This window comes from Astatotilapia calliptera, chromosome 14 (genome assembly GCF_964374335.1).
Source record: "Astatotilapia calliptera chromosome 14, fAstCal68.1, whole genome shotgun sequence".
In the NCBI taxonomy this organism is placed as follows: domain Eukaryota; kingdom Metazoa; phylum Chordata; class Actinopteri; order Cichliformes; family Cichlidae; genus Astatotilapia; species Astatotilapia calliptera.
In genome coordinates, this window is record NC_137435.1 from 4,489,613 (window position 1) to 4,510,139 (window position 20,527).

Sequence of the window (20,527 nt, forward strand, 5' to 3'; positions counted from 1 at the left end):
GAACACACAGACCACTGTGATGCTGCGCCTTTACTCGACTCTCTTCCAGATTGTTTGTGGTCCCTTGGACCCACAGATGTAGGTTTAGTTGATGTGGAGCCAGTCTCTTTTCAACTGTCATCTGCTACCCCTTTGTGGCAGCCTCAGTACCCACACAGACCGGAGGCTGAGGCTGGGATTGCAGAAACAATTTCTGGTTTGGTCACTGCCGGTGTCTTGGAGCCCTCCTGCTCTAAGTGGAACACGCCCATCCTACCCGTTGAGAAAAAAGGCACGGGGAAGTTCAGAATGGCACATGATTTGAGAAGGATTAATGCCTTACTTGGCACTCCTACTTTGCCTGTGCCTAATCCTTATGTTGCCTTGACCAACCTCCCACCATCTCATGCCTGGTTCACCTGCATTGACTTGGCGAATGCCTTTTTCTGCCTCCCACTTCGTGAGTCACTGCGTGACATCTTCTCATTTACATTTAGAGGCCGACAATGGCGTTACACTCGCTTACCACAGGGATTTGCCCTCTCCCCAGGACTGTTTAATCAGTGTTTGAAAGAACTTTTACAAACCAGCCCACTACCATCTGACTGTATGTTAATACAATATGTGGATGACCTTTTGCTGTCTGCCCCCACGGCTGACATCTGTTTGGAGGCCACAAGAGTGGTACTTCACCACCTGGCCAACACAGGTTTTAAAGTGAGCAAAAACAAACTACAGATTGCAAGAAAACAGGTTTCTTTTCTAGGCCGCATGGTCTCACAGTCCGGTATTTCCTTGTCCCCAGAACACAGGAACTCCATTTTGCACCATCCAAAACCTCTAACTGTAAAAGACATGTTGTCATTTTTGGGCCTGACTGGTTACAGCAGGACCTATGTCCCAGACTATGTTGGCCTTACTTCCCCTTTGCGCGTTTTGGTAAATGAACAAGGCATGAGAAACCTCTCTGCTCCCCTCTCATGGACTACAGAAACAGAACAGGCGTTTATAAAGTTAAAACAACAGCTTTCTGTCGCCTCTGACCTTGCTGTGCCAGATTATGCTTTGCCTTTTCATCTTGATGTTTCTGGAACTGGAACCCATATCAATGGTATCCTGTTCCAGAAAAAAGGGGGAGAGAGAAAAGTGTTGACATATGTAAGCGTAATGCTTGACAAGACTGAAAAACGCCACCCACCGTGCACACAACACGTTTCTGGACTTGCAAAAATCATTCAGAAAACAGCACACATAGTGATGAACCACCCACTAAAAATTTTGACATCACACAGTGTGGTGGCCTACGTCTCCTCACAGGCCTTCACACTCACTTCACTCAGGCAGAGACGCCTCAGTACCATTTTGGAAGCACCACACATCACCTACTCACATGAAGGCATAAACATGGCTGATCACATGGGATCAGGGGAACCACATATGTGTGAAGAGGTTGTGCAGGTACAGGAGAAAATCAGGCCAGATTTGCAGGCAGAACCTCTAATGGATGCAGAAAAAGATTGGTTCACAGATGGATGTTGTTTCAGAACTGAAAGTGGAATGTTGAAGGCTGCATGGGCAATAGTGGAACAGACAGACATGAGATGGAAAACAGTGAAAGCAGAGCAGTTGACAGGACAACAGTCTGCACAGAGAGCTGAACTGAGAGCGGTGATTGAAGCCTTAAGGATGGGAAAGGGACAGAAAGTGAATATATACAGTGATTCAGCTTATGCTGTGGGAGCAGTGCATGTGGAGCTCAAGCAGTGGCTAAGAGCTGGTTTTTTGACAGCCAGCGGAAAGCCTATTAAACATGAGATAGAAATGAGGGAATTAGCGGAAGCACTGTTGTTACCTGTTAAGGTGGCAGTGGTAAAATGCAAAGGACACAGTGCCGGATTGGACTTAGTGGCATTAGGTAACAAACAGGCCGACTTAGTAGCTAAGCAGACAGCTGGTTACTTACCCTCCCTGATTATGGTAATGGACCCAGAAGCCACACCCCCTCCAGAAAGACCACCCATACAACTAGGCCTAGCCACAATCAGAGAGTTACAGGACAAAGCCAGCCCCCAGGAAAAATCATTATGGGTAACAAGAGGGGCCACAAACACAGATGTTTGGCGTGGCCCAGATGGAAGGCCCATTCTACCGCCAGGGGTCAGACAGACAGCAATGGAAGAGGCACATGGAGTGGGGCATGTGGGACCTGCACAAATGATGAGGAACTTAGCCGCCTGGTGGCACCCTTATCTAAAAGACATGACAAAATACATGGTTAAAACCTGTAAGGAGTGCAACCAATTTGGAATCAAGCCCGCCTTCAAGCCAATAGCAGGGTACTTCCCCATCCCACTTTGCCCAGGGAAAGAAATAATCATTGATTACACAGACATGGTGGACAGAGTAGGTAGTTACAGGTACCTGCTGGTGGCTGTGGATGCATTTTCAGGTTGGCCAGAAGCCTGGCCGACAGCAAGTGAAAACAGTGGAACTGTGGTGAAGTGTCTGATTAATCATTATATACCACAGCATGGGTTTCCCGAGGTCATAAGGTCGGACAATGGTTCACATTTCAGGAACCACGATCTGCAGAGGGTTGAAGCCGCATTAGGTTTGAAACATAAGTTTGGCTCAGTTTACCACCCCCAATCCCAGGGGAAAGTGGAAAGGATGAATCAAACTCTAAAAACTAAATTGGCTAAAATCTGTGCACAGACCAAATTAGATTGGGTTAAGGCATTGCCTCTTGCATTAATGTCCATAAGATGCTCAGTAAATCAAACCTCTGGTTACACTCCATTTGAGTTGGAGCATGGCAGGCCTTTTCCTGGCCCCTCCTCTCGCCTGTTAATGTCGGATGAAGCTGATTCAGACCTCGATCCGAGGACATATTATAACATGCTCCGCAGTTTTGTTGCCCAGTATTCCTCACAGGTCGCTGAAAGAAACCAGCAAGAGCTGAAAGAGGCGGCTACACCTGGAATGGACTACGTCCTCCTGAAAGTCACAAAGAGAAAGTGGGCTGAGCCTCGCTGGACAGGCCCTTACCGCATAACAGAGCGGACCTCCCACGCTGTCAGGCTCGAAGGGAAAGGTGACACCTGGTTTCATTACACACAGTGCGCTGCTGCCACCGAACCAGGAAGAACCTTGAGAGAGGTGCAGAAGGACCTGTCAGAAGGAGCTGCAACAGCATCACCAACCACTTGAGGGAGCCAAAACTCAACCTACAAGCCGGCTGGTTACAAAAGGGGGTGTTCTTCATACTGAACTAAACATTTTTATTTTTCTATTTTTAACATCTTTTATGACTTTGCTTTTATATTGGCTTGAGTTTTTAAGATTTACATTTTACATTGCAATAGTTTTAACCGCTGAAAGCTCATTTAAAGTTGTGTCACTGATACTTTTTGTTGCTCTTTAGCTCCTAGAACACGCCCTTGGCGAGGTGGGGGGAACTGGACCACCTTTCTGTGCCCCATCATCCTCTATTAGAAGACATCCAAGCTAAGTAAACATGTCTTGGCCCTTTCCCCCTGAAATGACAGGCAGGCAAAGATGTTGCGTCTTTGTTTGCTTCCTGGCCCTGGGTCTCATTCCCATTGGCATAATCCTGATCTGTGAAGGGCCCCCGAAACTTCTGACACCTTCAAGTTCAAAAGCTTCGCCCCCTTCTGACAGTCCCAATCTGACAAATGTAGCCCCTAGGGTCTTGCCCACCACTTCCTCTCCAGTTTTGCCCACGCCCGATCCATTTAGAAAGAAACGAGACACGGTTACCTCCTGTACCCCAAGTACGACTAGAATGATTACTCTCTGTGTCCCCAACAATAAAAGTTGGGTAGTCGAAATAGATTTCGCTAGCTTCCCAGTCACTCCCGTCACCAAAGACCAAGGGGGGGATCTTTTTAACCTTGCAGTACATCTCTCCTCCTCAGTGTGGTATATAACCCTGGGAGGTTGGCATCAGTGGAAGTGGTCCAGTTTAGTGTCAGAAACGGACCTCGATTGGTCCAAGCACTCTAGGGGTCAGGCTTTGCACTGGAGAAACCAAAATATGCTCAGAATAGCAAAAAAACCGGATCTTTCAGGCTTAATTTTTACCCTAAAGGATCTGGCCTTGACCTCCTGTCAACAATTTATACTTGCCCCTTGGACTGATCGCACCGCCCTGTATTGGCAAATGGAAATGTGCCCTAGCGTTGGTGCAGCTCCAAGCTCTGTAGTTAAAGATGATAATCCCACCTTTAATGGCCCTCCGGTGACATATACAAACGGGGGGAGAAACGGCCGAATACGCATAGTAGAGACAAATAAAATGTCTAAAGATGACCTCTTCCAAATTCTAACCGGTATTTCTGGAGCAACAAACAACTGGTTACTACTAGCTGAACAAGCTGCTGACAAGACGGCTTCCGACTGCATAGTGTGTATGGGAGCCCGCCCCACTTTAAGAGTGGTACCGGCGCCAGTCAATAGTGCATGCCTCCTGCATCTTATGAACAATACAAAACGAGGTCATTGCTCATATCTGGAAAACCACTTTCCTAAAACTCAACGCTCGGTCTCTAATAAACCACCTTTCTTTTCTTCAGATGTAGCTGTGAACAATTTCACTTGTATTAACCTGACTGGCAATGCAGTAAAACTAGGTAGCTTGAACTCTTCTTGGTGCACTGAGATGACGGTTATGAAACCAAACTTCCGACCTACGGCTAGGGCTGATTTGTGGTGGTGGTGTGGCAATAACAAGTTATATGATGGTTTCCCTCGGGATGCGTCAGGTCTTTGCGCTCTCATAACTCTTATTTTACCTGTTTTAGTCACTCCAGTAGATCTCTCTATAGAAGTACACGAAGTTGGCCTCCCATCCTCCTCTGAACGCCGCTCTAAACGTTCTCTAATCCCAGGTTCAGCTCATAATCCAACCTATATTGATGCTGTAGGTATACCCCGTGGGGTCCCCGATGAATATAAACTGCGAGACCAGGTTAAAGCAGGATGGGCCTCGATACTTTGGATGGTTGAAATAAATGCGAATGTAGACAGAATTAACTACATTCACTTTAATGTGCAACTGTTGGCTAATTACACTCGAGATGGTTTTGAAGCTGTGCATGCACAGTTATCTGCCACTTCCCTAATGGCTTTCCAAAACAGGGTCGCAACGGATTTTCTCCTCGCAGAAAGAGGCGGAGTCTGCAGCCTTTTTGGTCAGGAGTGCTGTACCTATATCCCCAATAACACAGCTCCTGATGGTTCCCTCACTAAAGCTATTACTGGTCTCACAGCTCTTACTGTTAAAATGAAGGAACACTCGGGCGTTGATACTGCCATGTGGGACTCTTGGCTTAACATGTTTGGCAAATATAAGGCCCTTGTAGCTTCCATCCTAGTTTCCATCTCAGTTTTTGTTGCTGTCCTAGTCACCTGCGGTTGCTGTTGTATTCCATGCATTCGATCCCTCTTCCAGAGACTGATTGTTACAGCTCTCACTCCTGAGGATAAGGATCTCGCCCGGCAGATGCCTTTATTGGCTAGTCAACTTCCCACCTCCTCGCCAACGGATGATGAAAACTCTGATCGTGAGGGTGACGAACATTATCGTCTTTCTCTTGTTTAAATGCTTCTAGAATGGTTGTTTCTCTGTGGTGTTTTGTATTAGGCTTGTTATTAATTGTTTCCCTCACCCACTTCCTCTTGAAGGATATATCTGGTTGAACTGTGTCTGGTCGGGTTGTGAGGGTTAAGCGATGTTCTCAGGGTCTCCGGACTTAAGCCTGAGCGAATGTGTACTCCCACCACTGGATATAAATTGTTTTTTTCCACACCCCTTCCTCACGTTTTACCATATTCACTTTTGAATGTCCTTAGCAGTTACCGTTCTGGGTTTATTTTACTGTTGATTTATTCTTTCACATTTTCACGTTTATATCTCTCATTATTATAGTATACTCTGTACTCTCCACATTTTTATCATTACTTATGCTTTTTGGTTGCTGGGTTACAGGAACTGTTAATTTTGTGTCACTACCCTGGTTGCACTGACTCGTTGTATCCTTGTGTGCAGGACAGCTGTTACTGCTTTCGTCTGGAACCGAGACTGCTTGCAGCCGACCCCTGGGCAGGGTGGTGCCTGGACTCTTTTCTCCTCATCTGCAATGACAGATAAAGACAAATGATAAGACCCGAGGAGTTTTTCGAGCCAGGCTTCGACACGTCTCTGTGTTCCTTTGAATGTTACTTATTTTTGTGTGTTGACCCATTTAAGATGGGTCAAAAGGGGGATTTGAAGAAAATATAATCTGATCAAACATTATTCAGCTTTAAATATTGTTCAGCTTTAAAGTTACTGTGCAACTGTGTAATAAAAATGTGCTCACGACTTTGGCCTTGAGAGCGATAAGAAGCGATCGCCTCATCCTGCAGGTGCAAGATATCTGCAAGCGAAGAGACTAGAACACCCAAGGCCGATTTCCTTTTATGGAGTTGTTTTTCTGCTAATGCAGCACGTTCCTCACAACCCCCTCCTGTAAGTTTTAGAGAATATATACCCATCCTCACAGCAAATCTTCGGAATCTCCTGATGTGAGCTGTGTTGAGAGGTTGTCTCTGTCTCAATAAAAGTTCACTGATTCCCCATCTGCCGCAGGTGTCCGGTTGTCTTCATTCTCCGCCAGCCTGGTTAAGTCAATTCCTCCTTAACATCTAAAAGAACCTATTTAATGAAGGAAGACGGGTTCACTTTGTGTTTAATATTATTCTATTGCTGTTGTTGTTTTTTTTGTATCCTTCACGAGCTAACTTCCGCTAGCTTCCTGCTAGCTTCTAACTCCGTTAAATGTAATACATTTTGTTTTCATGGATGCCTGGAAGTTAAACTTCATAGTTACACCTGGTAAAGCAGCAATGCTGATCGTTTTATTAAAGATGAAAGAATTTAGACAGTTTTTAACTCTTAGTGATGCTGCAGTGTTCGTTTGACCTGAAGTATACGGAGTTTAGGACCCAGATTACTCCCAGATTTAAGGGCATCTTAGTCCGACAAATACGACAATAACGATGGCCGCTTGCATGTTCTGCAAAAAAATGTGCTTTGTCGTGTATCTGACGGACAAACACCAAACCAGTTCCACATCACGGAAGTTGCACCATTTTTACAAACCAATTCTGGTTCATCTGTTTCACTCAACAATCGGCCATGTGCGTATGAAAACAAAGGCACTGCACATGCGCGTTTTACTCATATTCTATCGCGATATTTCATTTTCCTATCGTTGCCTAACATTATACCGGTATTACCGTGAACGGTATAATATGGCCCAGCCCTAACACACACACACACACATACACACACACTCCATTTTTATCTGTATCTAACATTTCCGAGCAGCATGTCTTCATTATCTGTGTGTCTGCACTCTGCAAACACTCTGATTTCTGTGGTTTCAGATCCATTTCTCTCTCAAGGGAAATAAAGGGATTACACGGCCGTCTTTTCCTGTTTCATATGTTAGGCTATGGCTGTTTCCCAATTCAGGGTCTGCAGCCTTAAAGGCCGCATTTTAAGGCCGATTACGTCACAGCGACGCGACGAAGGCTGTCCCACTTCGAAGGCTGCTCGAAATCCGGCCCTCAAATGCGTCCTTCATTTCCCTGAATTTTAAGGATGTGGCGGTGTAGACTTTGTGGCCCAATATATCCCAGAATGCATAGCGCGGCAGTGGGTGTGGATAATTTTGGCGGAAAAAAACGGGGGATGAGGGGCGCCCGAAGAGTAAAGGCTTTGTGAACTAGGGGGGTTAAGAAAGATATAGATTCACTAAAAATGTTGCTTTTAGTTATTATAATGTTAAATTATTATATTTTAATTTATTTACGTTATTTTACTTTATTCAGAATTAACCTGGCGGTTAACTTTCTTTTCTAGATTTTGGGGGGTGAAAATTAAGCATACCAGTGATTAAACAGCTCATGTACTCTTTATTAAGCAGCACCTTAATAAAAGAAAGTGCTGATATTGAAAGAACAGAACTACAAAACAAAGTGGTCATGTCTCCATGTTACACTCTCACATAGCATTAAAACACATTTTCAAACACATTTATTTAAAGTTGAAAAATATACACAGGAATGTGTAACAAGATTTGGTAGAACGTAACAGTGCTTCTGAGCGAACTTGCATAACTTTGATGATTTTATTGCAATGAACCTACTCCTCACCTTCCTCATCTCCCTCCCCATCAACAGAGTCAACTCCAACCTCTTCATAATCCTTCTCTAGAGCTGCCATGTCCTCTCTAGCCTCAGAAAACTCACCCTCCTCCATTCCCTCACCCACATACCAGTGAACAAATGCACGCTTGGCGTACATCAAGTCAAACTTGTGGTCAAGTCATGCCCAGGCCTCAGCAATAGCGGTGGTGTTGCTCAGCATACACACAGCCCTCTGGACCTTGGCCAGGTCTCCACCAGGAACCACAGTGGGTGGCTGGTAGTTGATGCCAACCTTGAAACCGGTGGGGCACCAGTCCACGAACTGGATGTTGCGCTTGGTTTTGATGGTAGCAATGGCAGCGTTGACATCTTTGGGCACCACTTCGCCACGGTACAAAAGGCAGCAGGCTATGTACTTGCCGTGGCGAGGGTCACATTTCACCATCTGATTGGCTGGCTCGAAGCAAGAGTTTGTGATTTCTGATACAGTTAACTGCTCGTGATAAGTTTTCTCTGCAGAAATGACGGGGGCGTAGGTGGCCAGGGGGAAATGGATACGAGGGTAGGGCACCAAGTTGGTCTGGAACTCTGTCAGATCAACATTGAGGGCGCCATCAAAGCAAAGCAGTGATGGAGGACACAATCTGGCTGATCAACCTGTTCAGGTTGGTGTAGGTAGGACGCGCGATATCGAGGTTCCTACGGCAGATGTCATCTCGTTATCTACCATGAAGGCACAGTCAGAGTGCTCTAGGGTGGAGTGGGTGGTCAGGATGGAGTTGTATGGCTCAACCACAGCGGTGGACACTTGGGGAGCTGGGTAGATGGAAAACTCCACCTCCTGTGCAAATCTCCCATCCAGACGTTTAGGAGACACAGAGTGAAAGTGGACAGTACATCTTTGGTTTCTTAACATGAAACTCTTTGCTGTAACCAGGGGGAGCACCAAAGTGACCCCCCTTAGACTTGTTAGTTTTAATCTTGTTTTCCACTGAGGTTCACTGGTTTTCTAATATAATGTAAGTCTATGAGCTGCAGCCAACCCACCAACCTGATGACGTCACGTTCTGTTGTAAAAACGTCAAGGACTTCTTTCTTAAATCTAACTTCACAGACAATGTTACATCTATGCAAGTTTGTGAGAGCAGGGCTTCATGGTGCAAATTAATGGCCTGTATTTATATAGCGCTTTACTAGTCCCTAAGGACCCCAAAGCGCTTTACATATCCAGTCATCCACCCATTCACACACTGGTGATGGCATTGTAGCCACAGCCACCCTGGGGCGCACAGCCAGTAATCCTCCCCCTTTACTAAATTATAAGTTTGGTGTATTTTGCTTTACTAAGTATTACTTCTTAGGGCTAAATGCCCGCAATGTGCTGATGAAGGGATGCAGGGATCAAGAGTATGGAGGGTCAGGAGTGACAAAATTAATTAATTAATACACCATTAATAATTAATTAAATGTGGCAATAATTAATAGATACCCATTAATTTCATTTATGTATTCAATTTTTAATTCCATCCATCCATTCGCTTCCGCTTATCCTTTTCAGGGTCGCGGGGGGCAGGGTCGCGGGGGTGGGGGGGGGGGGGGGTGGGCAGCTGGGATAGGCTGGAGCCTATCCCAGCTGTCATAGGGCGAGAGGCGGGGTACACCCTGGACAGGTCGCCAGTCTGTCGCAGGGCCAACACACAGGGACAGACAACCATTCACACTCACATTCACACCTAGTGGCAATTTGGATTATCCAATTAACCTATCCCCACAAGCTCAATTTTTAATTAATTATACAAAACATTTAATTCATTATTTAATTATGTTTTTTTTTTTTGTTCATTTTGGCACTCCTCACCCTGCAGCTGTGTTCTTGATTTATTTTTATCCATCAGCTTCACCCATCAAACTCAGAGGGCGGGGTTAACGCTGTTTGAGTCAAAACCATTGCTTCAGGCTGGTGGCCATTCCTTCAGCGGGTGTGATAAGTTTGTAGCATAAACCTATTCACTGGAACGTTAAGGACAATTCAACTACACAGAAAAAAGCATTAAACACCAAGTAGGCAAAGTTCTTCACGTTACTCATGCATGAGGGAGAGAACCACGACAAGCGCCGTTCCTTCGCTTGACCCCAGTCGCTCTCGTCCACTCCCCCGTAACACTGCTCTTTTATTGAGGTTACATGAATATACATAGGTTCATTAACATATGACGTCTACATACACACAAAGAGTACCTTGCCTGTGTGTGTGTGTGTGTGTGTGTGTGTGTGTGTGTGTGTGTGTGTGTGTGTGTGTGTTGTCAGAGTGTGACCCCATAAACGACTTCCCTAACCCTGCTGGTTTGGAAGTCCAACAGTTCATCTAAACAAAAGGCACTTAGCCTAAAACAGATATAGACACGTTTATCCGACCATAAAACAATAAGAGAAGGTACGACCTCTCCCATGCTCCCAGAGTGTGGGTGTGAAAGCCAGAGCACTCTGGAATGCACACAAAGCCTTTGCAGACTATTAAGGATCACACATCCTATCACTACACAATCGATTATACACCTCTAAGCATATATGGTTAAATATTTCTAAGCATAAATGACAATAAATAATACAAATTTAACAGGGCGTTTCTCAGCAACAATTATGAACATGTAGAAAATAATAATAATGGATACTTTATTGATCCCCATGGGGAACTTACTTGTTTTTCTCTGCATTTGACCCATTCACTCAGTGAAGCAGTGGGCAGCCCACTAAGCAGGCGCCCGGGGAGCAGTGTGTAGGGACGGTACCTTGCTCAGGGGTACCTCAGGGTAATCGTTAAGTGGATTCGAACCGCCGACCTTCCGATCATGGGGTGACCACTTTACCTACTGAGCTATCCCTGCCCCCTAACTGAACTGTGCTTTGAAGTACTCTGTTTGTGTGTCACCAAATATACTTTTAATATTTTTTTAGCCGAGGATGTAGCGTTTTTTAAGATAGAGCCTCTTTGCAGAAGTGCTGATTTTGTGGATTTCCTGGATGTCTGCCCAGCCCAGCTCTCATGACCCCAGCTGACGGTACACCGGCTTCATTTCCTAGGGTTATATCTACTTGTTTCAGTCGCCATTTCTGAATTATAATGAATATTAAAAAGGAGGAGAGAGCAAATAAATCAGATTAACACCTGATCTTTGTGCTTTCTGTTCAATAATCAGCGTGACCTGTGTATACACGTGTAAACTTTATTAAAAGAGATAATATTGGTGTTTCTGTCATGTAGCAACTCTTAGGTTTAACTTCATCAGACTTGTTCGACACTGTGAAACCCATCAGTATTAGTTTTCTTCTAACATCCAGAAGTCTGCACGATGTGTTTTGTCTTTCATAGTTTCTAAGAAGCCTTTGAGAGTTAAAAGGAACATGAACATCATTTTAAAAAAAGAGAGAGAAAAAGAAAACACCCCACACAAATCAGATGTTACTCTGATTTTATTTTTATTTTAGTAAACTCAGAAAATTCTACAGTTGAATAAATATTAAACAGTGGATATTTCTGGACAGACTGGAGTCTTCATGATCAGCATGCTGGTTCAGATGCTGCTCCTCTCGGTGGAAAATGTGCTTTCTCGTTCCTCCTCTGTCAAGAGATTTATTCTAAGAGACACTTCTTCAGCTGAGAGTCAGAGAGTGGAGACACACACGCTGCAGTTTTTACTTGCAAGGGCGATCACAGAACGCTCACACCAGAGTGGGGGCCCTGCGATGTGCGCTCTGCCACTGCCCGGGTTTTTATTTATATACAAAAGTAATACAATAGTGAATAGACAGAGGAATGTTGGTGCGTATGTATGTGCGTATGTTAGGTGTATTTTGTGTGTGTGTGTGATTCTGAAGGACGCGGCCCCTCTTCTTGTGAGGGAGCGCTGATAAAAGTGTCCAGCTCTCCTCTTCCTGGTAGGAGATAAACTGCTTGTTCAGCTATTATCGCTGTGGGAAAGAATTTATAAAACAGAAACAAATCTTATAGTGGACAACAGTCTAAGTCATACAAAGGTCATCATGCAGTGTTCTATCACATGTAAACTTATATCATTAAAAGCTTATACTGACTACTAAGTACAATTTTCCATTGACATCCTCATATAAAAAAGATTTTTAATGTTAGTTTTAATTCAAAATTCACGATTAAAAAGAAAAAAACGTAACACATACGAACACCAGATAAAGAAAACCGAATGTTTCAGTCTAACATGTGTGCCAGTGAGACAATAAACTTCAGTAAAACTACGCAGTCATGAAACTTAACTTTAATCTGTGCCAAACCGATTTGCTCAGCTGTAAATAAAACAGCGAAGTAAGCACAACCTGACAGACAGAACCTGAGTGAATTGAGTCCAATGTTTAACCACTGAGAGCTAAAACTCAGTGGTTTTAAAGCTGTGTGCCAGTGATTGGATAATCAGCCACTGATAAAGTGCTCTGTAGTTTTCTAACTGCCTTTTAAATCCTGTTTGTCATCTTTAACCCAGGTCAGTCACTTTATGTTAATCTTCCCAGTTATTGTCAAAATCAGCTAAGCTAGAACACCGGGGCTGTGAGCTCAGTACACTCTGTCAGCTGACTGTTAGCAGAGCTAGCGACATCACCGAAAACATCGCCTGTGCTGAATTTTCACAACCTGAACAAACGTGAAGATTACATTACTACATTTGTGGCTAAAAAATTATTAAAAATGTAGTTGGTGACAGAAAAACGCGGTATTTTAAAACTTTACTTACATTTTAGGGCGCCAGCACGATTGCTCCAATGACTGTAGAAAACATTGTGTTTTGAAATGCATTCTGGGATACCTGGCTGCCCCAAGTCCACACACCAGTTCATAGCAATTGATTATTTAGGCCCTGTCTTCACTTACTTTGCAGGGTAACCAATCAGATGTTAGACAAGCTGCAGTGGCAGCATTAACCCCGCCCCCTGAGCTTGATGGATAAGGCTGACAGATAAAATGAATTCATGAACACAGATGTATGACAAATTCATCATTAAATAATTAATCAAACGTGTCAATAATTAATTAAAAATTGAAATAAATAATTTAGTAAATGTTGTAAATGAAACGAATGGGCATTTAATTAATTATTTAATGGTGTATTTAATTAATTCATTTTGTCACTCCTCACCCTCCACAGCAGAGAGGCCTGCTGCTGCATTTTGTCTTTTAGGTACGTGTAAATGTTAGAGATTTTGTGTTATGTTTATAATGAGTTCGTCACCTAAGGCGGCACGTTAAATAGTGTTTTCAGCTATCCTGGGAAAAGTTACTTTTTTATGAATATGTGTTTTGTAATTGACCCATCTTAGTGAAGATTTAAATATTTTGAGTAATTATCAGTAGTTTATTTTTACTATACTTTGCTTCATACTTTCAGTTTTACCCCACTATTACGTATGATTTTGAAGTGGCTGTTGAGGGAAACTGTTTGTCATTTTTATGTTTTTCATTTATTGTGGGCCAGAGTTGCATGGACTCCACACTGGGATGAACAGATCGTTCAGCATCGCCTCAGTCAAAACACGCGATGGGTGCTTTGACTTACGAAAATTTTCGACTTACGAAAGACCCTCGGGAATGAATTAATTTCCTAAGTCGGGGGTTCCACTATAGTTTTTAATGTTATTTTTGCACAAACTGGCTGGAAAATCCTCAGTACTATAAATTTAGGTCTTTGACATTTAATGAGAAAAGGGATTTCATTCAAACACTTGATTGTTTTTAGGAAACAGCAACTAATACACAAAGCCTGTGAATGCTCCGCCAGGGCTGGGTATCGTCACTGATTTCTAGAATCGATTCGATTCTAATTCACAAGGTCCTGATTCGATTCGATCCACGATTTGATTTGGATTGGGGAAATTGTGCCTCAGACAGTCAGAAATTATTATAATTCTGATCATTTATCAGTACATATCCATATTTTTACATCTATAAAAAGAAAGCTGACACTTGTGACACTTCATCAGAGGTGTAAGCATCACAGCAGATGCCTTTGCGTCAAAGTAACTGAACATAAAACACAGACAAAGATGAAGGAGATTTTCCTGGCCTGGCTTTTTAAAGCAGATAACCTAAAAACTATTCTGCAGTAGAAGAAGACAGTTAAATAAAAATAAAAAAAAACAGCGGCCAACAGTGCTGTACACAAAGGTAGACTGGTGTGGAATAAGCAAGCGAATAATGCAGAAAAGAGAGATGTTTAGATGGGAAACTGTTCTTGAAGTACACTGAGAGAGAGAGAGCTCAGCAGGAAGTGGGATTTTATTGTGGTGGTTCAGTAAAAGGACTAGATGTTACAATCCCTGATAATGCACTGCTTCGAATAGAGAAAGTCTTGAGGGATGGCTGTTATGAGGAAAGGCAGCCCATAAACTTTACCAGCAGGACACATCGTTGTATGCCTGAACTTAACAGGGTTTTTTGGTCTTTTACCCAGGCTAATCTGCCATTTTTTAACCTTCCTTGGTTATGTGTAGGGATTAGAGATCTGATCTAGATTATCATATTCAATTTTGGGACACATCGTCAGTAGTGGACCTTGGAATCATCAGGTGTTTCGGCCTTTATCACTAGACACCCTCATCCAAGGAGGCTCTGCCAGGGTTGATCAGGCCCTGGAGTGTGTCACTGGTTTATGTTAAATTGTTTTTTCTCTTCTTTCTTCTGTTTAGTTTTCTACAATTTATTTTCTTCTATCAATTCCCTGCTACTGACAAGTAATACTTACCTCTTTAACATTTATGGAGGCTCACTTCTTTAAAGGGATAGAAAAGGTGATGGAGAGAAGTAAAACAAAAGAGACAAGATAGGAGAGAGCAGAGAGGAGAGCCGGAAGGGGGGCGCCCAATCTGGCTTCCCATACCTCTCCGCCAGATCAGGCTGTACGCTCTACCTCCCCACTGCCTCCCAGGAAAGAGAAGAAGAGCCCTCTACTTAGGCATGCCCTCCACGGGATGATCCATCCTGGGCATGTGTGCCGCGGTTAGCTGACTGCCTTAGCTGCCAAAGTGATGTCAGCCCTTTTTAACCATAGCCAGTGACTGGTCCTCTCAGCAGTGTTAGCTAATTCTCTTATAGCCTGCCATTGCACTGTCCTCTGATCCCAATCTCTCTAAGCAGTTTTGCTGTTGTACTGGCAACAAAGCCCCTGCACCCCACTTCCACTTGGCGCACCTTGATCTTCCAGCCTCTGTCCTCTGCCTCAGCTGCCAAGTTGGCATACCGCAGCTTCTTACGCTCAATTGCTTCCTCCCATGGTACCGTCAGCTCAATGACGTACGCAAGTTTTCGGGAGTTGGACCAAAGGATGAGGTCTGGTCTCAGAGTAGTTGTTACGATGTCTGAGGGAAACATTAGCCTCTGATCCAAGTCCACTTGCATCTACCAATCCCTGGCAACCTTCAGCGGGCCCAGGTCCGGGGTTGAGGGGCTTGTCCTCGGCTTGTCTCCCTCCCGGACAAATGTTGATGAAGGCCGACGATCCTCTTGGTTTGTGAAAGGTTGAGTGTTGATGGATTTTCTCTTGCACTCAACTTTCTTGGCTAGACACCTGAGGACCTGGTTGTGTCTCCATGTATCTCTGCCCTGAGTAAGGCTAGTCCTACAACCAACCAAGATGTGCTTGAGTATTGCTGGGACTGTACACAGGGGGCAGGATGGGTCCTTTCCAAACCACAGCTGCAGATTTATTGGGGAAGGTAGCACATCGTATGTCGCTCAGATGATGAAACTTAGTCTATTAGACTCCATTCCTCAGATTTCACTCCAGGAGAGTTCCTCTTTTCAACAGTCTCCCAATTCATCCAGTGACCCTGCTTGGCCAGCGCTACAGCTTACTGTTTCCTCCTGTTGACGCACCTCCTCCACCACCATTTTCCGACGTTCGGTTATGGATGCCTGTTGCCACAGAGGTGTTACTGTTCCAAGACCAAATCCTCCTCTGCCCTGTTGGATGTGACCCACCACGTCACGATGGCGAAGAGCAGATTTGGCCTGTAGCACAGATGTGGCTGGAGTCCACTTCCTCCCCTTTCTTCTCACTATGGGGTCCCGGGAGTCCATGAGTGACATCTCAAGCCTCACTTTTGCACATTTAAACTCCTCTACCAGACTAGCAATGGGCAATGACAGTATCCCGTCGCTGTAGAGTCTAGCGCTGGGAATTTTGGAAGGCCGAGCCACTTCTTAACGTAGGGAATTCATGACGGTGTTTATGTGACGCGAATTGTGAAATGTAGTTGGGATCTTCTTTTGCTGCTGGTTCAGTTAATTTTGGTTGGAGAGTGATAAGACCTGCAGCTTCAGAATCTAGCGCAAAAAAAGACGTAAACACAAAGTGTAGACCCGTCATCAGAATCTGTGAGCTGTCAGCTTTCCAACGGCATGTCCATGGTTGGGTGAGAAAGCCGACATCTGTTTCATCACTTCTTTCTCCCAACAGTTGCCATAAGAAGTCTGTGTTAGCTGCTTGTGTTTTGTCCTGTGTTTTAAGAATTTCTGCAGGTTGTTCCTCTACTGAAGTGCAGTGGGCTGCTGATTGGACCATGGATCACGTACCTGGGTTGAAAAAGCCCCTCCGACAGCTGCCGAGAAAGAGAGAGAAGCGAGTGCTTCTATAACATCGTCTATGACATTAATATCATATCTATAAAATGCAAACAAGATACTTACTCAAGGGTATAAACTACACCTTGGACATGCATTCAAAAACACAATCACGACTGTTATAACTGCTGCTGTTACACATTTACATGTGACAGTTATATACTACTGATTTAAGAAGTGTGGATGCTCCGCAGCCTGTTTTTTATGGTAAAGTTGTTTTCTCTTTGACTTTATAATCTGATACTTTAGAAAATGACCCTCTCACACACACACACACGTGGCTTTTATCTGTTTCGTACACTTTCCCACATGCAGTTCTTCATTATCTCTGAAAACATGTTTACTTCAGTGGTTTGACGTCCGTTTCCTCCCACATATCCTCCACATTGTCCATCAATCCTTTCTCTGCAACAAATGACCTTAATTTTTTCCACTTGTGTAGATTTGGTATAAATCCCTACAGATACAGGAACAGGATGTATTCAGTATGTGCCACATCTGATCCTGGGCCTCATAGTGAGAACAACAGGAAACACCTGGAGTGAAAGGCAGTTGAGATCCTAAGTGTTATAGAAGAGTGCCAAAAAAGGAATTCTATCTAGCCGCCACGAACTGTAACTGACGCATGTTATGTTATCTGCTTACTCATGAAGGGGCGTGCACCCTGAAAAATAAAACAGTAGATTTCATGTGTTTTTCTTTGAGAGCGACACAGAGACTGGTATTTTGTACTTCTCCCATACATGTATGATAATAAATAATTGTTGATTGACTGGACCTGCTCTGAGTATTGGTTGTTTGTTCTCAGCCCAACATCAAAGAATTCGGGACAGCCTAAAACATATTAACTATGTATTTCTTCTAAATGCTGCCAAGATAATATAATTGTCACATGTGTAATGCCATAGTTCCGCAGCGACCTAGCGCCCCGCCATCTTTCTGTCTTTTTTGTGAAAAAAAAATTCAAAAAGTTTTAAATAGTTTAGAAAGGACTTTTACATTTTCATAAATATTCATGGCTGTGTGGTAAAGCTGACATTATCTCACTTGTAATGGTTCAGATTGGACACTGTGACTGGCCGCTTCTGTGCTCCAGACCACATGTTTGATACCCCTGGACCCATGCAACGAAGTATAAAAAAAAACTGTGTCCACACTTTGGCCTGTGAAGAGTGAAAGCAGATATACGGCGTGATATCGAGCCAAATGCTTCAAAGTGTTCCTTGATGATGTGATAAAGAAGTGGCGTTCCTCCTCCAACCACAAACAGGAAGATCATGAAGCGAGCAGAGTCAGTGCTTGTACGACACTCACCAGGAGACCTCTGAGCAGGATGGCTGCAGTCGCACAGCTCTGCTTCTCCCTGCTGTTCACTCTCATCAGCAACATTCATGCAGAAGAATTTATCGCCATAAGAAAAGAAGGAGGCTCTTTACAGTTCAAGCTCCCAGATCAAAACAGCTTCTGCATCACCTCCAGACGTGTTGGTGAAGATACTCTGGTCCTGTGGAACATCTCTGACCCCCGGAACAGAAAATTCACAGTACATGAAGACCTGACAGGACGACTCTCATTTCCTGAGACATTTCATGGTTCTCCTTCATTTACTCTCAACAACCTGGCCCACTCAGACTCTGGACTGTACCAAGATGTGTGCTGGACTCAGGGCAGCGTGACATATGAGAGAAACATCAGCCTGACTGTGTGCAAGACAGTAAGGTGGGAAGAATCTATCATAAGTCCTGATGCCACTGAAGACGTGCGATGTAAAGGAGCAGGTGAGAATCTGACGGTGCGTTGGATCAGACATTACGGGGAGTGGCAACAAGCCGGGCTGAGTAGTTTCGAAGACAGAACAATTTGGAAGGTGAATAAAGTCCAAGAAAGTTTCCTGCAGGTGACAAACGCATCACTTCTTCATGTCAACACACGACCAACGTCTTACATCTGCCTGGTGATGAACCAACAGCAGTGTGTGAGCACTTACTCTGTACGTTTGACCAAACAAACAAAGCTACGTTATGCTTCAGAGGGAGACACAGCTGTGCTGGAGTGTCCCTTCATGGACCCCATTCATGACCAGTTTGGATGAAGGAAATTTCCTACGATGCTGATCAAGAAATTGGTCGAAACTTCTCGCTGGTACTTCCATCATTAACGTTAAATGATTCAGGTATCTACTACTGTGAAGGTGAAAAAGTAATACATCAGTACTGGCTTTTCGTGTGCCCTAAATTTGGTCCACCTGCAGTAAAGGTTTTCTCAGAGGGAGATGAAGTCACTATGAGATGCTCTGATGATTGGAAAACTAGTACTTCGGACTTTATGTTCATGAAGTCGATCCAAACAGAAGGCAAAATTGTGTACGATGATAAGTTCTGCAGTGACAAAAGAATCACTTGTTCCCGTGACAGCCTGATAATCTCTAATGTCTCACTGGAAGATGCAGGAGAGTATGTGTGTGCAGGTTATAAGTCAGAGAATGAGTGTGTGTCAGGAGAAGCATTTGTTCTGATCCACAGAGAGCCCTTTGGGGTTTAATCGACCTTCTACAGAGTCAGGTGGATACTGCTCAGCGGTCTGCAGGTGATGCTTTGTGTTGTTGTGGTCTGTGTGATACAGAAAACCAGGAGAGGAGAGCAGCTTTCAGCTCAGACACACACTTAATTCTTCTATATTTCTGCTCATATTTTATTTCATAATGGATTGGATTTATATAGCGCTTTACAATGCCACAATTCATTCACTCTCGCATTCACACACTGGTGGAATGCGCCATCGGCCCCCTCTGGCTAACAGCAGTAGGCGGTAGGGTAAAGTGTCTTGCCCAGACAAGATACGCTTCCCAACCCCCTGAGCCACGGTGGCCCCAGTTATAATGATTATGTGCTTTTTTGTTTTATGTGATTTAATTTTATCCATATCTCATTCATGTATCTCTCAGAGTATCATTTTGAATATTCTTCTGTTTCTATCAGTGATCAGTTCGATCTATAAGAAATGTTAGAAACCAGTTGTAAATGTATTCGTTCTTCACTCTGATGTGAATCATTATCATCTCTCTTGGAAAATGTATTTTGTTATTGTGTTTAAGAGCAGATTCATTACAGCACCATGTTTATCTGCACTATATTGTTTTCATTGTTGTGAATCATTTATATTTGCATTTCAATTGTTGTGATGCAGCAGACTGGAAACATGATTGTCTGATACAGCAAACACTTCATAATATGGACTTTACTGCTTTGATTGTGTTTTTATATTCTCCATTTTTGTTAGGAATCATTTCTGAAATAAAAATATCTAAACAACAGGCTGAATGTTGATGTTCTTTTGTCAATGACTCCATGATGATTTTTAATTTTAATAAACACACAATCCTCATATTACAGTGCAGGATGTAGAACAGAGTATATCAGTAAACTGGATCAGACCTCATCAGCATTTTGACCTTAACATGCAGCCAAAAACAGAATGCCGGCCAACACCTTATTGATTTAAATAATTTAAGGGATGGTTTATGGTGTCTGCTTTATTTCTTCACTAATTTAGATTTCACTGCAGAATATGAAGTAGGTTAATTGAAATAATCTACTGCAACAAAATAGTGAAGAATACTTTAATGAACCAGTACTCATGATCATACTTCATGATTCTGCACAATATAAAAGTATTATTGACATTAAATAT

General features: G+C 43.5%; 1 protein-coding gene and 1 pseudogene across 1 annotated transcript in view; one reads left to right on the forward strand and one right to left on the reverse strand.

Moving 5' to 3' along the window:
• LOC145420005 (uncharacterized) overlaps positions 1-20,150 on the forward strand; it is a 108,723-nt gene extending 88,573 nt beyond the window's left edge. Inside the window, exon 2 of the mRNA XM_080288677.1 lies at positions 18,932-20,150. Coding sequence (XP_080144803.1) covers positions 18,932-19,378 — 447 coding nt within the window. The 3' untranslated portion in view covers positions 19,379-20,150. The remainder of the gene's footprint in view (positions 1-18,931) is intronic.
• Positions 7,943-15,613, reverse strand: LOC113036518 (tubulin alpha chain-like; annotated as a pseudogene).
• Positions 20,151-20,527: the final 377 nt, after the last annotated feature.